This window comes from Pyxicephalus adspersus, chromosome 3 (genome assembly GCF_032062135.1).
Source record: "Pyxicephalus adspersus chromosome 3, UCB_Pads_2.0, whole genome shotgun sequence".
NCBI classification, from domain to species: Eukaryota; Metazoa; Chordata; class Amphibia; order Anura; family Pyxicephalidae; genus Pyxicephalus; species Pyxicephalus adspersus.
Genome location: NC_092860.1, coordinates 120546830 through 120567464, shown reverse-complemented (window position 1 = coordinate 120567464; position 20635 = coordinate 120546830). Strand labels below are relative to the sequence as shown.

Here is a 20635-nt window from a genome sequence, read left to right as displayed (position 1 = left end):
GCACCTCCTTCCGTTGCGCGCTGTGATGACGCAAGCCGGCCGGCAGGAGGGGGCCCGCATTGTGACGTCACCACGACGATGAGAGATTTGTCAGACAGTGCGACTAGTGTGTTATACAGGGAGCTGTCTGTGTGAGCGGAACATGCGGAGCCCGGGTACATGTGCGGAGTGACAAAGCTCGGTGCGGGGCTTCTCATGACTTCCGGTCACCCTCCTGCACCCTCTACCCCGGGACTGACTGCTGAGCGGATCGCCGCCTGTCTCACCACAACAATAACAACCCCTCCTCTTCCTGAGGCCAGATTAGCCGCACCATGAGCTGGTTCTTCTCCTCTAAGGGCTCCAGACCTCTGACACCCCTCAGCAGCCTGCAGCAGCAGAAACAGCGACAGATCGACTCCCTGAAGGCTTCCCATAGCAGGTGAGACACCCACAGCACAGCCCTGGGTACAGCAAGCATTCTAACCTACAAGTCTCACTCCTCCTGCTGCATTCATTACTACATCATTACACTCCTATATTCATCACCACTACACAACATCACCACACTCCTCCTATATTCATCACAACATCCCTACACTCCAACACCACACAACACTCCTCCTGCTGCATTCATCACTACATCACTACACTCCTAGATTCATCACCACAACACAACTACACAACATCACCACACTCCTCCTATATTCATCACAACATCACTACACTAAAAGGACATCACTACACTCCAACACCACACAACACTCCTCCTGCTGCATTCATCACTACATCACTACACTCCTAGATTCATCACCACAACACAACTACACAACATCACCACACTCCTCCTATATTCATCACAACATCACTACACTAAAAGGACATCACTACACTCCAACACCACACAACACTCCTCCTGCTGCATTCCTCACTACAAGCCCAGCTGTCTGTGGATCTATACAGAGCTCATACTTCTATCCTAATGCACATGCATTTTTTTCACTTTACATAAAAGGGTAGACAACACTTTTATTTAAAGTAAAAGTTTTGTTTGTTAGTGGTTTTTTTAAGGGCAACACCCTTTAAAAAAAAAAGTGCAGTACCACTTTCTTGATTCTCGATCGCCTATTTGATTCAGAATGAGTGGGAGCGCAGAACCTCCCAGCATACCTACATCACGCGTCCCGGCTTTTGGCTGCTCCTTCTGCGCATGCCTGATCCCTTTCATCAACTGGGAAATAATTGCTGATCTCACACATGTGCAGCAAGTTTTTTCCCCAATCTACGTCATCCAATCTTGCGCCTGCGCAGTGTGAGATCGGATAACGCAGGAAGATAAGAAGATGTTGGGGCCTGGCTCTCCCTTTGTGCCAGGCTGAAGATGGATTCCAGGATGATGCAGGACTCAATGGAAGAAACCTCCCCGACAGACAGACTGATCTGCGGGATTGAAGCTTGATTTTATTTTGGTTTTACTTCCACTTTAAGTGAAGAGAGAGGAATCCTCCAATGTGATCACTGTCTACATGGGAATTCTGTCACTGTACAGAGATTTATTCTCATTTCCTGTTGTGTGTCCAGGACTGGAAGAAAATCTCCCCATCAGGATATAGAAAGCAATGTGATAGGGGTGTAACCTTTCCCTATATGCAGGAGTTGTGTCCCCTCTACGTCATGTCTTTCATATTAGTTGTCAGGGGTATAGGAATATTTATTACGTGTTTAACTAATGGAAAAACCTGTCTTGTTGTCACACATTAACACAGAGGTGCACTGTAGTAAAAGTTTTAAATACACGAAGTGTGCTCCTATTACTTGTCTTTGTGATTGGACAATGCCAGGCTTCTGTCATGTGACTTTTTTAGTCCATAGTCCATAGTCATGTCACTAGCTGTCCCACAGAGGGGCTCACAATCTAATGTCCCTACCTCAGTCATATGTCATTAATGTAGTCTAAGATCAATTTTGGGGGGGCAGGCAATTAACCTAACTGCATGTTTTTGGGATGTGGGAGGAAACCCAGTAAACATGGGGGGAACCTGCAAACTCTATGCAGATATCTTCCCGGCCGAGATTCAAACCTGGGACCTAGAGCTGCAAAACGGAGTGCTAACCTCCGACCCATGACAGGTGAAGATGCTGCTTTATAGCATCGTAACACATTGGTGATAAAACTAATGCAGTGATTTTCATCCAGGGTTCCTCCAGAGGTTGCTGGGGGTTCCTTAAGCAATGAGCAATCTGTGCCTCTCAGGTCAGTTTCACTGACACCAATGTTGTTTGTTTTTGTCTATCTGTAATGGTGACATTCTTCCCACTGCCCATCAATGTAAGAAACATTCTTCCTACTGATCACCACACTAATAAACCAAGAGCTGTGAATATAATAATCATAGCAGGGGTTCCCTAAAGACCTGAAAGTTTAACAAGGGGTGGGAACCCTTGAAATAAAAGTTGGAGAGAGGCTAAGCTAATGTAATGAGAAATCACAGCCAGCCAGTGGTAGAAATGTCTGGGAATTGATAGTCTCCTCTCATCATACCTAGAGATGCACACAATATAATAACTATACATGGCTGCCGTGCAGTGATCATACGCCTGGCTTCTGTAGCTGATTGCAGGAGATTTGTAGCATGAGCACAAACTGCCTATGGAGCTACACCTTCTGTGTGTTGCCTGATATATCAAAGTATATTCAGGTTGTAGTTCATAAAACACCTTCACAGCTGACATTGAGCTTTAAAGCTTTTTCAGTTCATGCTCATGGGCGATGTCACATAACCAGCGTTTTTCTCTACGATTCCTAAATATACTTTGCAAAGAACTTGGTACATTGGTATGTTAGCATGGCTTTGTCATGTGCTGTGTGAAGGAGTTTTATGAATCATTTTACGGTCTTGATTTGCTTAGTGTAAAGACTTCCTCCATAAATTATCAGAAGTCTTCAATCTGAAGTGTTTGCATTGCCTTACTGATCATTGCACTTTATTATTATTATTATTATTATTATTATTATTATTATATATTGCCTACTTTGTTTATTACTTAGGATAATCTAATTCTCAATTTGTTGAGGTTATCTTCACAACATATTAAACCAGGTTGTTGTGTTTAAGAAGTGTGATGTGTCTTTTGTATTTAAGCATTGTAAATACTAGTGGATTGTGGCATTAGAATGCTGTTTATGCCCAGCTGACACCCAGGGATCAAAGGTTGCTTTATTGTGTACATGGGGATTGCAGTAATGGCTCCTGCAGATTCCTTCATGTGACACATTAGTCATTGTTATATGAGTTGCAGCACAGCTGTTCTTCTTTTCCCTCAGCTGACTCCACTACATTCCATTTTCTTCTGTTTCACTTTCTGTCCAGGTCACTTATCAGATTTAGCTGTAATTGTCTTTTTCCTGATATATGAATTAGAGATCAGTTATAAAGAACACACTAAGGAGAAAATATTGTTTCTTTCAAAACCTTATCATGGTTTCTATGGATTATACTTAATATATTGTGTGGTTTGTTATTAAGGTAGAAAAACTTTGTGTAAGTGATGCAGAAATAGCTGAATACTATAAAATTGTGAAACAGTGCAGTATATATAGAAGGTTGGGGTGGGTCGGTGCCAGTTGTTTTCCTATAGTCGCACCATTGATTCAATGTTAACCACACATTGGTATAGAATAACCCTGTGTGAAATACAAAGTCAGTCAGTGATTGTTTGCTACAAGTTGAACACAGAGATTTTTTTTATTGGTTTCTTTTTTTAATTTATATGTTTGTGGGACACCCTTTAACTCATTTATTACTGAATCAGTGGTTGGGTGAGTGGGCAGGGGGCAGCAGGAGAAATCAGCCTGTTATTCTTTATTTGTAGGTGATGCCAGGATTTGTAGTTTTTGCTCAATCTGAGTCAGTCGGAGAAAATCTGTGGTATTTAATGGCTAAAAGTTACTTTGGCAAATAATGGTAACATGTTTGTTAGGTGTCTCAACACTTTCAGTCTGCTTGCTTACTCCAGGTCCCCAGCTCACTAGTAGATAAACATTCAGAAACAAAGTGGTGGACACAGTATCTGTATTTCAGTTAACTATTTTAAACAAGTTTACACTGTATTGGAAATAATGCGCACACTAGAGAAAGCTATTGGACATAGCAGGTCTGATTTATAAAAGCTTCCCAAGCCTGGAGAGGATACACTTTCATCAGTGAAGCTGGCTGATCTAGCAAACCTGAAAGGGATCTGGTTCAGCATTAAAAACATTTGCTAACAAATAGCAAATGGCTTTGAAGAAATCCATTCCAAGCTTGCTGGGTCACCCAGGTCCACTGATGAAAGCTTTCATAAATCAGGCCCAGTGAGTGCAAAGTGTAGTCATTCTGTTTAGAGAATTCGAAAGGAGTTAATAATAGATCATGTGATTGTTTTTGAAATGTATCTGATAGTAGCTGGTCAGATGATTCCTTCCATTTTAACAAGAAGTATTTGTTGGCAAATTTTGTCCATGTATCCCTAATCTTTTTGGTTTTACAGTCTGTTCAAATGATTCCTACATACAGGCTTACTTTATGTGTCCCATTGTAGAAGTGTGACTTTTGTACAAATCCTAATGTAATGAATTTCAACCTTCACACTGAAACAACAAATTTAGCCAATGACCTCCTCAGAGCAAAGTCATATTTCTCTCCTACTTCTCCTAGATTATTCTATTAATGGTGTGATTGTTTTCTCCATCTCCCAAGCACATGGTCTTGGTGTAACCTTTGATTCTGCATTTTCTTTCAGTCCTCACTAACCAGACTCTCACCTCAGTAATTTATTATGAATTCTACAGGTAGACTTATCCATCCTTCTCTCTGCTCCTCATATGCCGCCTCTCTTTTCAAATCTCTACCCTAGCTTAGGCTACGTACACACGTCAGATGATTCTCATCCGGTAATCGCCTCTGGATAGTATCAGACGAGAATCCAATGTGTGTACAGTGCTTGTCTGGCATCGTTCATGGATCTGTTCTGGTAGATTGATAAACGATTGTAATACAAGTGAAGAGGAGAGCGCACAGGGTGGTGCTGCTTCATTTTTTCCCCCCCACCTCCCCTCTCTCTATAGAGCAGAACGGCGCTGTATGTACATAGCTGGTTCATTCATCTTTCACTCTCTTGTCCTTGTAAAGGATCATGAAAGATCACCACCCAAGATGTAAATTCAAGCTACTGTGATTTGCTTTGTCTCACTTATGTTTTTGACCTGATACCCATATACACCCCTAGGTGTTTTTTCTGCTCCTCCAATGATCTAACTAGTTCCCTGACATTCCATATGCAGCCAGTGGAGACCATTACAAGAATGAAAAGATGAATTCTGTTGGCGAACACTATATGTTTTGTCTGTATTGCTTTTTCCATATGCATTTCCTAGCCTTTCTTTAACGTGCCAGATTTAAAGTATTTGCATATATTCTCTATTCCATAAAAACATGTTTTCCTAACTGGATATTAATTCTTTTTTTAACAGCATCACTGAAATTCAGAAAGATGTGGAATATAGACTACCAATTACTATAAAAAATATAACCATCAACATAAATATGTAAGTATTCCTTGTTGTCAATAATTTGTCCTGATAGAACCATATCTAGATATTTATATGGAAGTCGCAAATATTTGTTTTTGTGTCCTGGTCATAAGACCAGACTATCAGCAACGCCAATGTATTGCAATTTTTGGGGGAGTTTGTGGATATGCAGATAAAACTTTGAGAACGTTGTTGCTTGCATATGTTCATGAAGAGGTTGAAGCTCAAGGTATTTATCACTGCAACAACAAATAACCCGATGACTATGTCAGCTGCTAGCAGCAGATCTTGTGGTGTGTGTGTGTGTGTATATATATATATATATATATATATATGTGTATATGTGTGTGTCTGTGTATAAATATTTTATTGTAATGGTTGCAATATATCACATCATTTTTCTTGTAACACATTATCTTTCCTTTGCAGATTGCTTCCTCCACAATTTCCTCAAGAGAGACCAGTCATCACAGTCTTTCCTCCAATTAGACATCATCTAGTGGACACACAAGGCACAAATGTCACATGTCCATTAGTAAACAATGTATGTTTTTATGTTAGTGTTTTTTTTTAATTCTGTAAAAAGTATTGTCTTAAAAAAAATCCCAGCTTATTTGTAAAACACTTGCAGTGTTCTCCCCAGCCCCTTTTAGCCGGGCTCACCACCCGGCTGTTTTTGGGTGGTTACTGATGAGTTGGGTCACAATTCAGGGGCTTTCACCCGCCTACAGTTTCTTCCCACCCAGCTTAAAAAAATTTCTGGGTAGGGCACTGACTTTATAGGCATGATCATGGAGGTATTGGGTATAGTGATTGGGTTGTTGCAGGGTTAAATTCCACCTCCAGTCAGCACTTATTGTTAAAATATCATTAAAGCCCAAAGGGAAGATTAACTTACTTAGGACTGGGTTTAGTGCCTGAGATTTCATGAGTGCTGGCTTTGGAGCAACAATGTAAAATGTAAATCACTATTAGGCTTAGTCTATACGTACGTTTTCCCAAGCGTTTAACCTGAGGCTTTAAAAGCCCATGTTTGTAATTCTCATGTATTCCAATAGGCTAATCTACACCAGAACGTTTCCTTGAGGCACGTTTATGGGCATTGGAAGGAAACCTGTGTTTCATTTTAAGTTTTTAGTAAGGTTAAATCCAGCCTGTAGGTACCCATTTGAATAAGGTTTTAGGTAACCATGGGTTTATATAAACCAGAATATCCCTTTACACATTACTTAGATCTTCCGTAGTTTTACTGATCGATCTGTATTGCCAACACTGCAAAATAAGTGCTTTTAAACCGGCTTTGTAGCAGGATATTAAAAAGCATATTAGTAAGTTTTTAAAGGAATTAAAGAAGAAAATATACAAATCACTATACATTATCTTTAATCCATACTTGTCATTCATATTTGTTATACATGTCATTATTTTCTTTATTCTGTGATATTTAGCATAAAGTTGCATGGACTTTTGATCTTGAGACTTTTAAATATTTAAAGACAAATGATTTTTCTGTTTCTTTCCTCAGTTTACTATGCACTCGGATCTTGGGAAAATAGTACAAAACTTGTTAGAAGAGTTATGGAAGAATCCTCCAACATTAGCCCCAGCTTCAGGGTCGTTTCCATAGTAAGTAGCAGTGGTATGGTAAACTTAGGATAACGTCATTTGTTAGCAAATGTTTGTAATCCTGGACCAGATCTAGTCCAGGTTTTTTTTTAGGTCAGCCAGGTTTTTCTGATAAAATTGTATCCTCTCCAGTCTTAATTTATATTAAAAATTTGACACTTCACTAGTACTGTAAATGCATTTTATGAAAGAGAGGGACTTGCCAGAATCTGCTTACGGTAATTTGTTTCCAACCAATTGAAACCATAAAAAGTTCTTTACAGTTTAATCCAAAAAGGCTGAGTCTGGTAAGTATTGTAATTGAATTCAGTGTGTTTCACAGTAATGGTGGAAACCGCTTCTTCAGGAAATTGGAGCCAGAATATATATGCTTTATATTGCTTTTACCATTGACGCTCGTTATGGATTTTGGTACTGCACACTGCCACTTTAAATCAGGTGTTTAGTAAACAAAACGTGAGTGTTTATATCCTGATCTGTTTATGGCAGCCACACTAGGAGTGGAAGATTGATGGTAATCCATAGTCCCTGCAGAGCAGAAAGCTGAATTTCATCCTTACTTAGCCTGTCAATAACCTTATCTGCAGCTTAACATCTTTAGTATTCTAATAGGATTTTAGGGTAACTCTGTGTTAAACGTGCATTTACCTTTCTTGGAACTGCTGCTTATTCATCTGTGGACAGATTGCAGGGTGTCTCTTAGAACAGTAATTTACGTAGAGAGTGAGTAAGCCCATATGTATATATTACAAATTATAGAAGGCCTGTTCAGTATGCAAATATCCCAGAATTCTCTTCTGCTAGTTAATAAAAGTGGCCTATTTTAAAATCTAATAAAACCTCTTGTTGTATTACACTCAAGCTGCTTATACAGAAATATATAATCCATGTTTTACTACTTTATTTTTATATCTGCAAAGTGCTGCAACAAATCCTAAGAAGCAGTCCAGCTCTCCGAGACCCCCTCTAAAAACTGACCAATCCGCAACAAACCACACAGCAACCAACTATGCACAGTTCTTTTGTAGACCTGCTTGGTATATAATATAGTTTTATGGCATTTGGAGGTAGCTGAAACGCAGTGATAGAGAAAGGATGCCTTAAAATTAAACTGATTTCTGTTATTTTTTTGCAAAAATATTTTCTTCCATTCATTTTTTTCCCTTTCTATGACTAGCTTTGTCGTTGCAAGTTATCAATTACAAAGCATTATGAAACATGTTTTTTGGAATCTACAGAAGATTAGGGATTAATTGGAACCTCTGGCATTTTTTTTTGCAATCTATATTCCACCAGGGAGATCAGTTCACCTCCTGTTTATTGTCAGTGCAAGAAGTGAGGGGAAACACCACTAAGGTAAAAAAAAAGTAAAGTAAGACATCTGTAAAAACCTGACAGATTATTACCCTTCCATGCTCCCAATGTAAAAAAATATGTCTGTCTAGAAATGGTCTTTAAAGTCAGCACTCCAGAAATGAAAAGAATCAATCAACACTTTGAGTCAATCTTAGAGTTTGTGAATTATAAGTGTGTAGATTCCATTGTTTACAGCCTTGTAGATATTTGAAGCTTGTGTATATGGGTGCCAGTACTCGTGGTGTAAGCATGAGGTGTATGATTTTTGTAAGGCAATGTAAATATTCGTTTTCATTCTAACTATGTATTCTTCTTTTTTTTTTTTACCCCCTCACTCAGCTTGTACAGTGGTAGCACAGGACATCCTCCTTATCCCACTTCTTCAGGGTTCCCGTTTCTCCCATCTTTCCCCACACAAGAAACCAATCGCTCAGTCCCCGTATCGGAGACTCTTTCTTCAAGCTACAACACTGCCAATACTGCTGCCTCTTCCTACGGCCTAATTAGTGATTTGCCTCTACCTGTCCCCACTTCTGAAGTGAGTACATAGCCTGATGTAAAAGAATAGCTGAAAAATGTTGACATATAAATTGGGGGTGGGAGGCCTTGGTTTACATAATTGTGTGTATTGCATAGTATAAGGTAGGGATGTTGCAGTTGGTAACATAAGAGCAGTAAATCTCTATATACTAATGTTTGCTTAGTGAACATCTCCACCCTATAGAATGTCCGTTTAGATAAATGGTTAGAATAATCATAGGTGTAAAATAAGGATTTATGTATTTCTGACCAAGAGTTCCTTTAAAGGTTGCTACTGGGTAACAGACCACGTTTTCTTAGACAGTGAGAAAAGATGATCAGCTCTTCTGTGCTGGCCTGTTCTTACTTTATTATTTGTGTACACAACTGCCTGTAAACACCTCATTATTTGTCATGAAATAGTTTTAGGGGGACATCATTATGCTATGGAACCCCTAAAAACTTGTTTTCTTTTATTTTTATTTAGGTGGGCATAAACGGCTTTACATACAAGATGCCTGATCTCCCTGATACTTTTCCTGAACTCTCAGAATTAAGGTAACTGGATTTGAAAATTGTTAGTCTTTGTTTAATAAACCATTGTTGGGTGTTGCCTAAATTGTAGGAATTAGATACTGAGGATTTCACCAAAAGAAATGTTCCTATTGGGGCTTCTCTTTATTTACTTTTTCCTCCTATAGAGAAAAATAGCTTTAGAGCACCATTGTTATGTCATTGAAGGTGATGTAATATTAGAAAATAAGTGCTTATTCTCTTGTGTTTTAATACTGCATTAATTTCTATTGGTTATTGCAGTGCACATTACATGTATTGGTGTGCTGTTTGGCATTCCTTCCTAATAGCACCCCAAACACTCCTTTCCATCCTTTGGCAGCATAGTAATGAATTGCTGCGTGACACAGTGTAAAATATGCAGCTTGTCTGTCTATGTATTGTAGTGCATTGGGTAGCCCCTTCAAATTTATACCCTGCCCTATTGCAATGCTGTGAATAGTAATGCTTTGTGATGCATTTTGTAACACACAAGCTATTGTGGTAACCCAGCCTTAAATATTATTTGTTAAGCTTAATTCAGGTTTCACTTTAATTACCTAATTTTTGTTTAGGTAAGTAAAATACAATATGGAACTTTTAATTAAAGGAAAGTAAAGAAATGGATATTTGGTCCTGCTGCAGTCCGTTATGGATTTCTTTTTTAACGTTTTTTAGAAGATTGCAGTGGTTGCAGATTAAATGGAAAGGTGATTTTTTTTTTTTTACAGACAATGATGAAATGATTGCCGGGAGCCATGCTGATTGAACCCCAAACCTTTGTGTGGTTTGGAGTTGTCGGTGATGGCACATACTGGCAAAAGCTGCACACATTGGGCCTGATTTAATAAAGCTCCCCAAGACTGGGGAAGACTTTAACCAGTGAAGCTGGATGATCCTAAAAATCAGAAATGGATCTGGTCCAGGATTGAAAACATTTGGTTACAAATAGCAAATTACTTTTTAAGAAATCAATTTAGCAGGGCTGTGGACGCATCATGACGCCACTCTGAGGGATGTTTCTTCCTCTTTGAGTGGCATACCCCCCCCCCCCCCCCCTCCCATGCATGGTCCCTGAGGTTTGAAAGGTTTCCGACCACTGAAATAAAGCACCTGAAAGGGGATTCTGGATTAGAAAACCAACGTATATTTTTGCTTGTTTGCCTGTAAGTATAGTTTAAGTTACTCTGTAACAGCTAAATGTTTAAAAAAAAGGGCCATTTGGTAGAATTTTTTTTGTAAATTTTGTGTGATCTTAGTAAATGTTTATTACAATTTTACTCCATCCTTGTGTTTCAAAATACAAATATTTCACACTTCTCCTACAGCGTCACCCAGCTTTCTGAGATGATTGAACAGGAAGATGTTCTTTTGGAACAGTTTGTAAACCTGCCACAGTTAAAGCAGATCATTTCAGACAAAGAGGACCTGGTGAAAAAGATAGAGGAACTAGCAAGTAAGAATGGTCAGAACTGTCATCCCTTTGTGTGTTATGTGTTATCTGTTTGCAAATTTCTTATTTTACCTCTTCTAGAAAAGAATCTCAAGCTGGAGCCCATTCTAGAGTCAAAGCGGCAGGCACTGCTAGACAAAGTTAGTGTGACCAAGTTCGTATTTACTGGAATTGTATTGCTGCTATTTTGTCTTCATGGTTGTTTTGTGTGTTCTCTTTCAGTATGAACTTCTTACACAAATCAAAGCAGCATTTGAAAAGAAGTTGCAAAGGCAACATGAGCTGAGTGAGGTATTTATTTTCTCTGTATATGTCTGTCTGTGTTAACTATTACTTATAAGATTTGCTAAGTGCAGATTCCAAAAGACATTACAATTTTTGGTGCTTTTGTTAGCCAGAACACTTTTCTTTGTGTACTGCCCAACTACCATGCTCCTGGCAAGGAGGTACATTTTATTAGTCAATAAGACACTGCTATAAGCTGGGGAGGGGGTTAACATGTCTGACATGTCTACTTTAAAGCTGAACTTTCATCTTCTAAAATTACCTTTTGTGTTTCCGCTTACTTAAGGGAGTAATATGAATGTGACTACTTCATTATCACTCAGCACAAAATAGCTGTGCCACAAGTAACAAATTCAACATTGTCAGGGTCAGAAAGTGCTACCCATGACTTTCCGATAATGTGGCCTTGGCTGAGAGCCATCCTGTGTAAACTATTCCTAAAGCGGACCTAAACTAACATTTTTACCTTACATATAAAAGGGTAGACAACTTTTTTTTAAAAGTTCAAAACCTTTAAAAAAAAAAATCCTCCTGGGATACAAACACCACACATCTGGGAGCTTCTGGCTGCTCCTCTCTGCACATGCTAATACAGTGAAAGATTGCAACTAGCTTGAAATGGGACTCATAACCTTGAATGAAAAATAATTCCGTTTTCTTTACTTTCCTTTTTATGCTCAGTTCTTTGTTTGGAGCTTTTTGTATCTGTGCAGCAGAAATCGGCACAAATACCAGCATAGTTGAAGAGCAACTGTACTTCTCTGTACTTTGTACTGTAGCTTCATTCTGAGAGTCATGGCTACTGAAGGCTCAAACTTTTAGGTTAGGACTTGCCTAACTGCCATTGCCTGTCCAAGGGGAACACTTTAGTGGCCATTAACTCTCCTAGCAATAGACCCGAGTGTGACTCAGTATTAATGCTTTTTGCAGGTAAAATACACCCCGAGTCACACTTGAGGTCGCTAAAAACATAAAAAAACACCTGCCTTGTTCCGTTGGCGTCCCCCGGCGGCCTGCAGGTCGTCGGGACAAGTCTTCTTTCTTCTATCTTTAGCCTGCAAATGCACAGATGTTCTCTGGGGTTACCCGGTGATGTCGGTGCATGCGTCAGTGTGGGCGGGAGCAGCGGCAGGAAATTCAATTAATTTTGTATTGGATTCAATACAAAGTAGCTGTATTGAGTCCAATACAAAAAAATCTTTAATGTATAAATATTATACATGCTTTATTTAAAGTTTATTCAACATTGGACATATTTCGGAGAGGTATGCCTAAAAATTATAGGCCTACAATGTAAAATAAATTTCTTTGCAAAAAAAGGTTACGCTTTTTGCGTGAAAATACGGACAGAATTAGAATGCTAGGGGGGTTAAGGGACGCCTGTTGGACAGGATTCATATCAAGGAGCACATGGAGAAGTGTTTTCTAACTATTAAAGGCAAATGAAAGCATGCTTGATGCATAGTGTGAATCGGTAGTTTCGGTTGAGGGGTTTGTTTTAGCATTTTGTGATGATAGAATTGCAGATTGTCACACAATAGATGTAGATATAATTTTAAGTTATGTGCTTTTTTTTACATTAGAGCTGCAGTTTGAGTGCTTTGCAGGCTAGGTTAAAAGTGGCAGCTCATGAAGCAGAAGAAGAATCTGACAGTATTGCAGAAAACTTCCTTGAGGGAAAAACAGAAATAGACGATTTTCTAAACCTATTTATGGAAAAAAGAACAGTAAGTATTACTTCATGAGGAAAAATGAAATAACCCAAATAATTTATTTTCATTTCCTAAATTGCTGAGTTTAAGACCAGTCACTACCTCTCTATTTCTATGTATGTGATGTCATACAATACCCCAAAGTTTACCACAATTTGTTCACTGCTTTTGTGTTTAGTAAAATTAATCCTAGTACAAAGAACGTATTCTGTATGCATTTCAGTTTACCACATAACCCTGATACAGTTATAAACAGATAAAATGATATGTTTTATATACCTTATAAAAGAAGCTGAAAAGGCCCAGTTATTTAAGTTTTATCTCAAGTATAAAGCATTAATGATAACTGTTCTGTCATTGCTTTTACTTTTTTTTTTTTCCAAAAGTGCTGCCACAGTAGAAGAGCCAAAGAAGAGAAACTTCAGCAGTCCATATCTTTACACAGCCAATACCATGCACCTCTATAGGTACAGTAATAAAAAGTAATCTCAGTATATAAAGCAGTTCAGTTCTATGCACTTTCTGTATGCATGTATTTCAGTACGATTCTGCACTGCAGGTACTGTGTAGCCACAATGTTCTAAATAAATAGTGTTACATCGTTCCAGCTTAGGTGAAGCCACAGGGCTTATTTGTTCAGTATGGCCAATAGTTCTTACTGTTCTGTATCGATGGTAAACATTTAAATTATGTTTACAAGTATTTAAACACTAGTGCAGTTTAAAAATGTGTTGTGACTTTATTCTGTTTGCAACTTATGTGTAAAAAATGTATTAAAATTTACTCACTACCAACCAATGGTTATAGAGTAGTTTAACCACCCCTTAAATATCAACAAAATATATAAATACCCATGATGAAGCCAAAAGGCGAATCGCATCGCATAACGAAGCGTTTCATACTTTACTTACGACTCTAACCTTCTATGGTTTAATGGTTGAGTAGTTGCTTTCAGTCTAGAATTATCTATTCCAATCCCATGCTAACTTTAAATAGGCACAGGCAAAATACTTATCTAATCTACATGTAACATGGTCATTCATTACTTTGATGTGTAAAAATATATTCTTTTGATACTTTAAAGCCAAAGAAACCTTGTCCTTGATTCATTCTTTGATATATATAACTTGTGTAAAACTTTTTTTTTTTTTTTTTTTTTTTTTTTTCTTTCCAGTCTGAAATGAATTTTTTATAGCAGTTCCTCTATCGCTCAAATTACTCATCGTACTTCTTGCTAGAAGTACTTCTTCACATCATATTACGCAGCACTGTACATAGTCCATAGTCGTGTCACTAACTGTCCCTCAAAGGAGCTCACAATCTAATGTCCCTACCGTACCAACTTTATTAACTTTTAGGGGTAAATCATGACTAAAGCAAACCTTATATATTTTTAAATTTTCATGTGATATTTTAAGGTGTTTTATCAAGAACAGAAATGGGTGCTTATCTAACATGGCAGTAAACAATGCACAAATTGTGTTAGTATATGGCAGGGATCAGCAAACTTTTTTGTCCACTAGGCCATTTTGGGTGGTCAAGAAGGCACACTAGGCTGGACTCTCTCTCTTGCTCTCCTTAAGGGAAAACCCTCTCCTTCGTATGCAATGTCCCCTCACCCCCACATGCGGCTCCGGAGCCGTGGGTTGCCGACCCCTGCCGACCAGGAATAGGCTGGATCAACCAGGGGGGCGTTAGTCCGGAACAAACTACTGGCTAGGCTGGATCTGGCCAACCCCTCCTGTATGGCAACCAGTCATAATCTTTGCATATCTGCCATTAAACCATACTATTGTGACCTTCGTACTCCCACCTTATTTAGGGAGAAGGGGAAAGGAAAGGGTGCATGGCCAGTGCTGAAAAAAAACTTCTGACATGATTCATGCTAAAGCACAACACTTTTATCAGTTATGATCATGGCACATTTAACCAGCTTTTAAATTGAAACACAATTGAATTGTTTCAACCAAAGTAACCTAACTTGAAAGCATGAAAGTGCTAAAAGATTGTAAAAAATATAGGCAGCATTGGGATGTATCCACACCCCATGAACGTCCATGTTCTCTATAAGCTGCTACAATAATTATTTATAAGGTGCTCTTTCTCTGTTACAGGTGTCTATAGAGAAGAAATTGGAACCTCAGAAAGCACAGTTTTGTATTTGAGAGTGGAAGATGGAAATGACCTTACTTGATTTGTATTATATTCTGTTGATAGAATATTTGGTAGGGTTTGGTTTTGTACAATATAACCCATCGTTTAATTTCACATGCTCTGTATCCGCTGTAATTATACCTCCTAATATATTTTTACTTTCTGTTACCCATATTGGAATGATTTATATTAAATATTTCTTGTGAACTGAGCCTTTGCAACATTTGTAGTGTTCTTTTTTTCTGGCCGTTTTGCTATTTGAGTAACATGTACAGAGCATTCCCATGTGTTTTGTTACAAGTGCATTATATAAGACTAGGATCACCTCGGCCATCCTGTGCTGAGCTGTGGTGCCTTTTAGATACATACAGTACATTTTTTAGTAAACTATGTACTTATTACACAATGAAAATGGTGGGAGTTGCAAATATTTGTTTTGCATAGATAAAAAGTAACGCCAATACTTTATCGAGTAACCAGATACCTAGTATGCTCACTTTTGCTGTTGAACAACGTGGCTCTGAATTAAAGTGCAGTTAAGAAAAGCACAGGAGTTGTATTTTTGGGATATTTGACTGTTGGGGGACTGTGAATTCTGTGTTTTCATTTTTGTTTTGGTTTTAATACTGTGGGCCGGATTTTTTAAAGCTCTCCTAGGTTGGAGAGGATACACTTTTATCAGTAAACCTGGCTTGGCTTCCCTAAAGGCATTTGCTATTTGTTAGCAAGTTTTTTTCACTAATGGACCAGATACATACATTTCAGGTTGGCTGGATCACCCATCTTCACTGATGAAAATGTATCCTCTCCAGCCTTAGAGAGCTTTAATAAATCAGGCCCCCTATCCTATTGGGGCAAATTAAAGCAGGCTTTATAAGGGTGTTTTTTTGCCTTTCTCTGGTCCATAAGGTTTTATCTGGATATGTTTATTTCCCTAGTGGTTAATCGTAATGGACTTATTCTTTTTTTCAAACTAAAGTTCAGGGTCAGGGTTCAATTACAGAGATACCTTAGCAGTAGATAGATTAGCAGTTATTTTTCTTGTGCAGCACATCATTCTCCTATGACAGGTGATCAGTAGCTTCCCCCTCACTATAATCTTGTAGTGCAATGTATGTGCCATGTTCTGTCATTCAATGTCTCAATAGCTCCAGTCACTTCTGTGTCATATTCAGTATATAAATAAATATATGTTTAGCATTTTTATTGTTGGTAAATCAATTTGACTTGGTCATTTTAAAAGCAGCTCACAAGCCAAAAAAGTGTGGGCCCCCTGGTCTAGATTATCTCTCTCCAGTGTGGTTAATGTTACTCGGTATAAAGTACCTGATCACTGGATTATTTTTTGACCGTTTATGTTAAAACATACTTTCACTAAACGGTATTGAGGTCACAGGAAGGATATGTACCCCTAGACTGCCCCAGTGTAATCCTGGGGTTCCCTGGTTCCAGATTGTATCACAGCACCCCACACGGTCTAACAGTGTATACAAGCAAATGTTTTCCTGTCCTCTGATTGGCTGTCTAGCTTCCCACTTCTGTTGACCAGCAATGTGCTGGGACGTAAGGAATAGAAGACCATCTTTAGAGGCAGAAGTTTGAAGACGGGGGAAAAAATGACAAGGAATGAGAGAGGCACAGTCTGTATGCACAGAGCTGCACATAGACTAGATCGCTGGCTGCACTGGATACACTAAGCTTTACATTCTCTTGAACCCCAAGAGAAGGTTGGAAAAATGTTGCCTGGTCTCATGAGTCTACTGCAATATTAAAATGGTAGGTTCAGAATTTGGCATAAACAACATAAAATTGTGGATCAATCCTACCTTGTGTCAAAAGTTCAGACTGCTCGTAGTGTAATGGTGTGGGGGATATTTTCTTGGTACACTTTTGAGTCCCTTAGTACCAACGGAGTACCATTTCAATGCCACAGCCTACCTTGGTATTTATTGCTGACCATGTCCATGCCTTTATGATCACAGTGTAACCATCTTCTGAGGACTAATTTCAGCAGGATAATGTCAGAAAGCTGGAATCATCGCAAACTGGTTTCTTGAATATGAGTTCACTGTATTTATATATCCTTCACACTCACTAGATCTCAATCCAATAGAGCACATTTGAGATGTGGGGAAAAGGGAAATTAACATTCTGGATGTGCAGCCAACAAATCTGTATTAACTTCCAAAAAACATGCAGGAAGGTTAATTAGCTCCCCTCCCAACAAAAAAACATAAAGACATCCCCTCCCAACAAAAAAACATAAAGTGGTTATAATAAAGACATATGACTGAGGTAGATTGTAGGTAGATTAGAGTGTGAGCCCCTTTGAGAGACAGCTAGTGACATGACTATGGACTTTGTACAGCGCTGTGTAATATGACAGCGCTATGTAAATACTGTGTAATATTATTTAAATAATAATAATAACAACTGGTAATGAGGTCATACCAATATAGACCAAAATCCCTGCAGAATGTTTACAGCACCCTAATAAATATGGCAGAATTATGGCAGTTTGGAAGGCAAAAGGGGTCCAACCCTGTACTCGTAAGGTGCACCCATTGTGCCAATAGGTGTCTATACCATGTTGTACAATATCATGAATGCTGTAGGTGATGCCGTACTTACTCTTGACCTGAACAGTCTGTATTCTATGCACATTTGTTTCAATTGTCACAATATTGGCTAATTTAAAGAAATGCTAATTTAAAGATGGAATAAGTTTATTTAGGATAAAATCCTGTGTTTTCAAGTTTGTGTGGAAACAAAATACAGAAGGTAGGCTTAGACATTTCACGCTGTCACTTGCTATCTTTCTCACGTTTTAAATGTTAGGAGGTATTGGTCTGACAATTTACCTACTGGACAGCTAACAGGACCCCGGGGTCATTCATTAGACGCCTGTTGTCTTCTCCTGTCCTCTAACCAGTGCATTACCTAAACACATCAGTGTGAAACATTGCACGGGCCAAATAAATTTCTTGCTGCTAACAGATTTACCCCTGAGTTCTGATTTCTTCTCTACAGTCAACAAGCTTAGAGCTACCCAGAAAAAAATTTAGTAGTCACATCGTGTAAAAAATGTCTTTCTAGGTATTTAAAAATTATACTAAAGTAGTATAAAAATACCATGCTGCAAAATTTTTTTGTGGCTTTTCATTCTCTGGTGAAATCTTACTCTGCTGGTTGTTATGCAATACAGTTCTTGTTTTAAATATGATGGAAATAGTAAACAGGGCTATAGTATTGACATTCTGTAATGGAATAATTTACCAGATTTTATATTAGCATACCAAAATAATGAACCAAGTAATGGTATTTTAAAAAAATATTTTAATTGCACATTACAGATTATTCTACATTTTTATGCACTTTGTATTGATGTAGTCACAATTTAACTAGTTTATATTGCTTGCCAACATATTTTCTGCAATACCTGAAAACAAAAATCAATTTACTCATATAAATAACAATGTAAAAATCTGCTAAAAACACATAAAATAAAAAAATAGCTCTAAACACTTTACAAGTTAAATAAATTTAACAAGTGTAAATGATCGTGCAAAAAATCCCTACCAGGCGGTTGTGACATACTTCTGTTTTACTGCAAATTTACACATTGCAAGCATTAATATTTTTATGACCCTGGCTCTATAGTGATTCTATGTCATAGGTGGGGTTGTAGCCATTTAAAAAGAGTGGGGCAGTGGTTACAGCAGCAAAGGATGAATGAGTGAACCCACCGTGGTTATACTTCATGCAGATATCAGCAGCTTAGAAAATAAATAGCAGCTTAAGTAAACATTCAAAAATGGCAACACCCCAGTTGTATGTACAACAGGCAAACACTTTACAGGTTAGGTCATATGTAATAGGTTTATAGATTATGTACATCCCTAAATTCTTTTACTACATCTAGCTAAGAGGAGAAGCCATTCTAAAGTGATATAACTCAGTCTATACACTAGATCACAACAGAGAAAGGTTATATATTATAAAAAGTACAGTGTGCATTTTGAAATACTGTGTGTCGGAAGCACTTAAGGAGAATGATTGTATGTCTCTCAGACCCTGCGTTGACATGCATTGGTTTGAGTGGTTTAAATATACAGCACCTAGGTAGCGTTCAATGGTGACACTAATGTATTGTGTACATTACTTATTCCTATGCAACTATGCTCTACAGAGGACTAAATATTGTGCTAAAAAGCTAAACTATTTTTGTTTTTTATTAATATATTAAGTATATTTTTCTGGTTTTCAAAAATTGTGCTTCAGCACCTATGGGCACAAACACCTTTTATGTAGGTCAATGTAAAGTTAATGACAACTTGACAGATGGCAGCGGTTTTGTTGCCACATTTTTACCATAGGTCTGCTCCCAACATGCATTGCGCTTGTGTCATGTTAAGGAAATGAAAAGGTTAGAGGACATTTTTTAGGGTTTTTTCCCCCAGAAGTTGTCTCTGAAGCTGTGACCTACTGGCCTTAGTTTTCAATATGCCCATCTATTTCCTGGATCAACACCACTCTACTGTGCCAGTGGCAGGATTATTATTATTATTATTATTATTAATAATAAACAGGATTTATATAGCGCCAACATATTACGCAGTGCTGAACATTATATAGGGGTTAAAAATGACAAACAAATACAGACAGTGACACAGGAGGAGAGGACCCTGCCCTGAAGAGCTTACAATCTAGTAGGTGGGGGAATTAACACACAATAGAATGGGAGATATGCAGTGGTGGGAAGGCGTGACGGTTTCAAGGGACTGAAGAAGATGGATAGGCAAGTTTGAAAAAAATGGGTTTTGAGTGCTCTTTTAAATGAACAGAAAGACGGAGCAAGCCGAATAGGACGGGGAATAATGTTCCAGAGAATTGGGGCAGCTCTAGAAAAGTCTTGGAGCCATGCGTGTGATGAGGTTATGAGTGAGGAAGTCAGTAGAAGGTCATTGGAGAAGCAGAGAGAGCGGCTGGGGGAGTATTTTTTTTTACCAGGTCAGAAATGTAAGTGGGACAATAACTGTGGAGGGATTTGAAGGCAAAGCACAGAAGCTTGAATTTGATTTTAAGGTGAAATGGAAGCCAATGAAGAGAACTACAAAGAGATGCAGCAGAAGAGGAGCGGAAGGAAGGATGGATGAGTCTGGCTGCAGCATTCGTAATAGATTGTGGAGGAGAGAGTCGGGTTAGTGGAATACCAGAGTTCTGTTTTATCCAGGTTTAGTTTCAGAAATCAGTCAGACATCCATGAGGAGGTGGCTGACAGGCTGCATGAGACTCTATCCAGGACTGAAGGAGACAAGTCAGGGGTGGACAGATAGATTTGAGTGTCGTCATCAGATGGTACTGTAAGCCAAAGGATATGAGACTACTGAGAGAGGAGGTGTACAGAGAAAAGAGAACCAAGGACTG

The 20635-nt window shown here is 38.4% G+C and overlaps 1 protein-coding gene across 1 annotated transcript; it reads left to right on the top strand.

Annotated features, from left to right (window-relative positions):
• The first annotated feature begins 104 nt into the window (after positions 1-104).
• Positions 105-15420, top strand: VPS37A (VPS37A subunit of ESCRT-I). Its single transcript, XM_072406185.1, has 12 exons — positions 105-421; positions 5492-5566; positions 5981-6095; positions 7077-7177; positions 8873-9071; positions 9540-9610; positions 10933-11060; positions 11139-11197; positions 11280-11348; positions 12926-13069; positions 13441-13521; positions 15169-15420. The coding sequence occupies exons 1-11, from the start codon at positions 315-317 to the stop codon at positions 13519-13521; spliced, it is 1149 nt and encodes a 382-aa protein (XP_072262286.1). The 5' UTR covers positions 105-314; the 3' UTR covers positions 15169-15420.
• Positions 15421-20635: the final 5215 nt, after the last annotated feature.

What these genes read in the sequence shown, in the direction of transcription:
- VPS37A (XM_072406185.1), top strand. Translation starts at nt 315, where the DNA reads ATGAGCTGGTTCTTCTCCTCTAAGGGCTCCAGACCTCTGACACCCCTC. An exon ending in CATGTCCATTAGTAAACAAT is followed by an intron (nt 6,096 to 7,076) that starts GTATGTTTTTAT and finishes TTCTTTCCTCAG; the next exon opens with TTTACTATGCACTCGGATCT. An exon ending in GGCAGGCACTGCTAGACAAA is followed by an intron (nt 11,198 to 11,279) that starts GTTAGTGTGACC and finishes GTTCTCTTTCAG; the next exon opens with TATGAACTTCTTACACAAAT.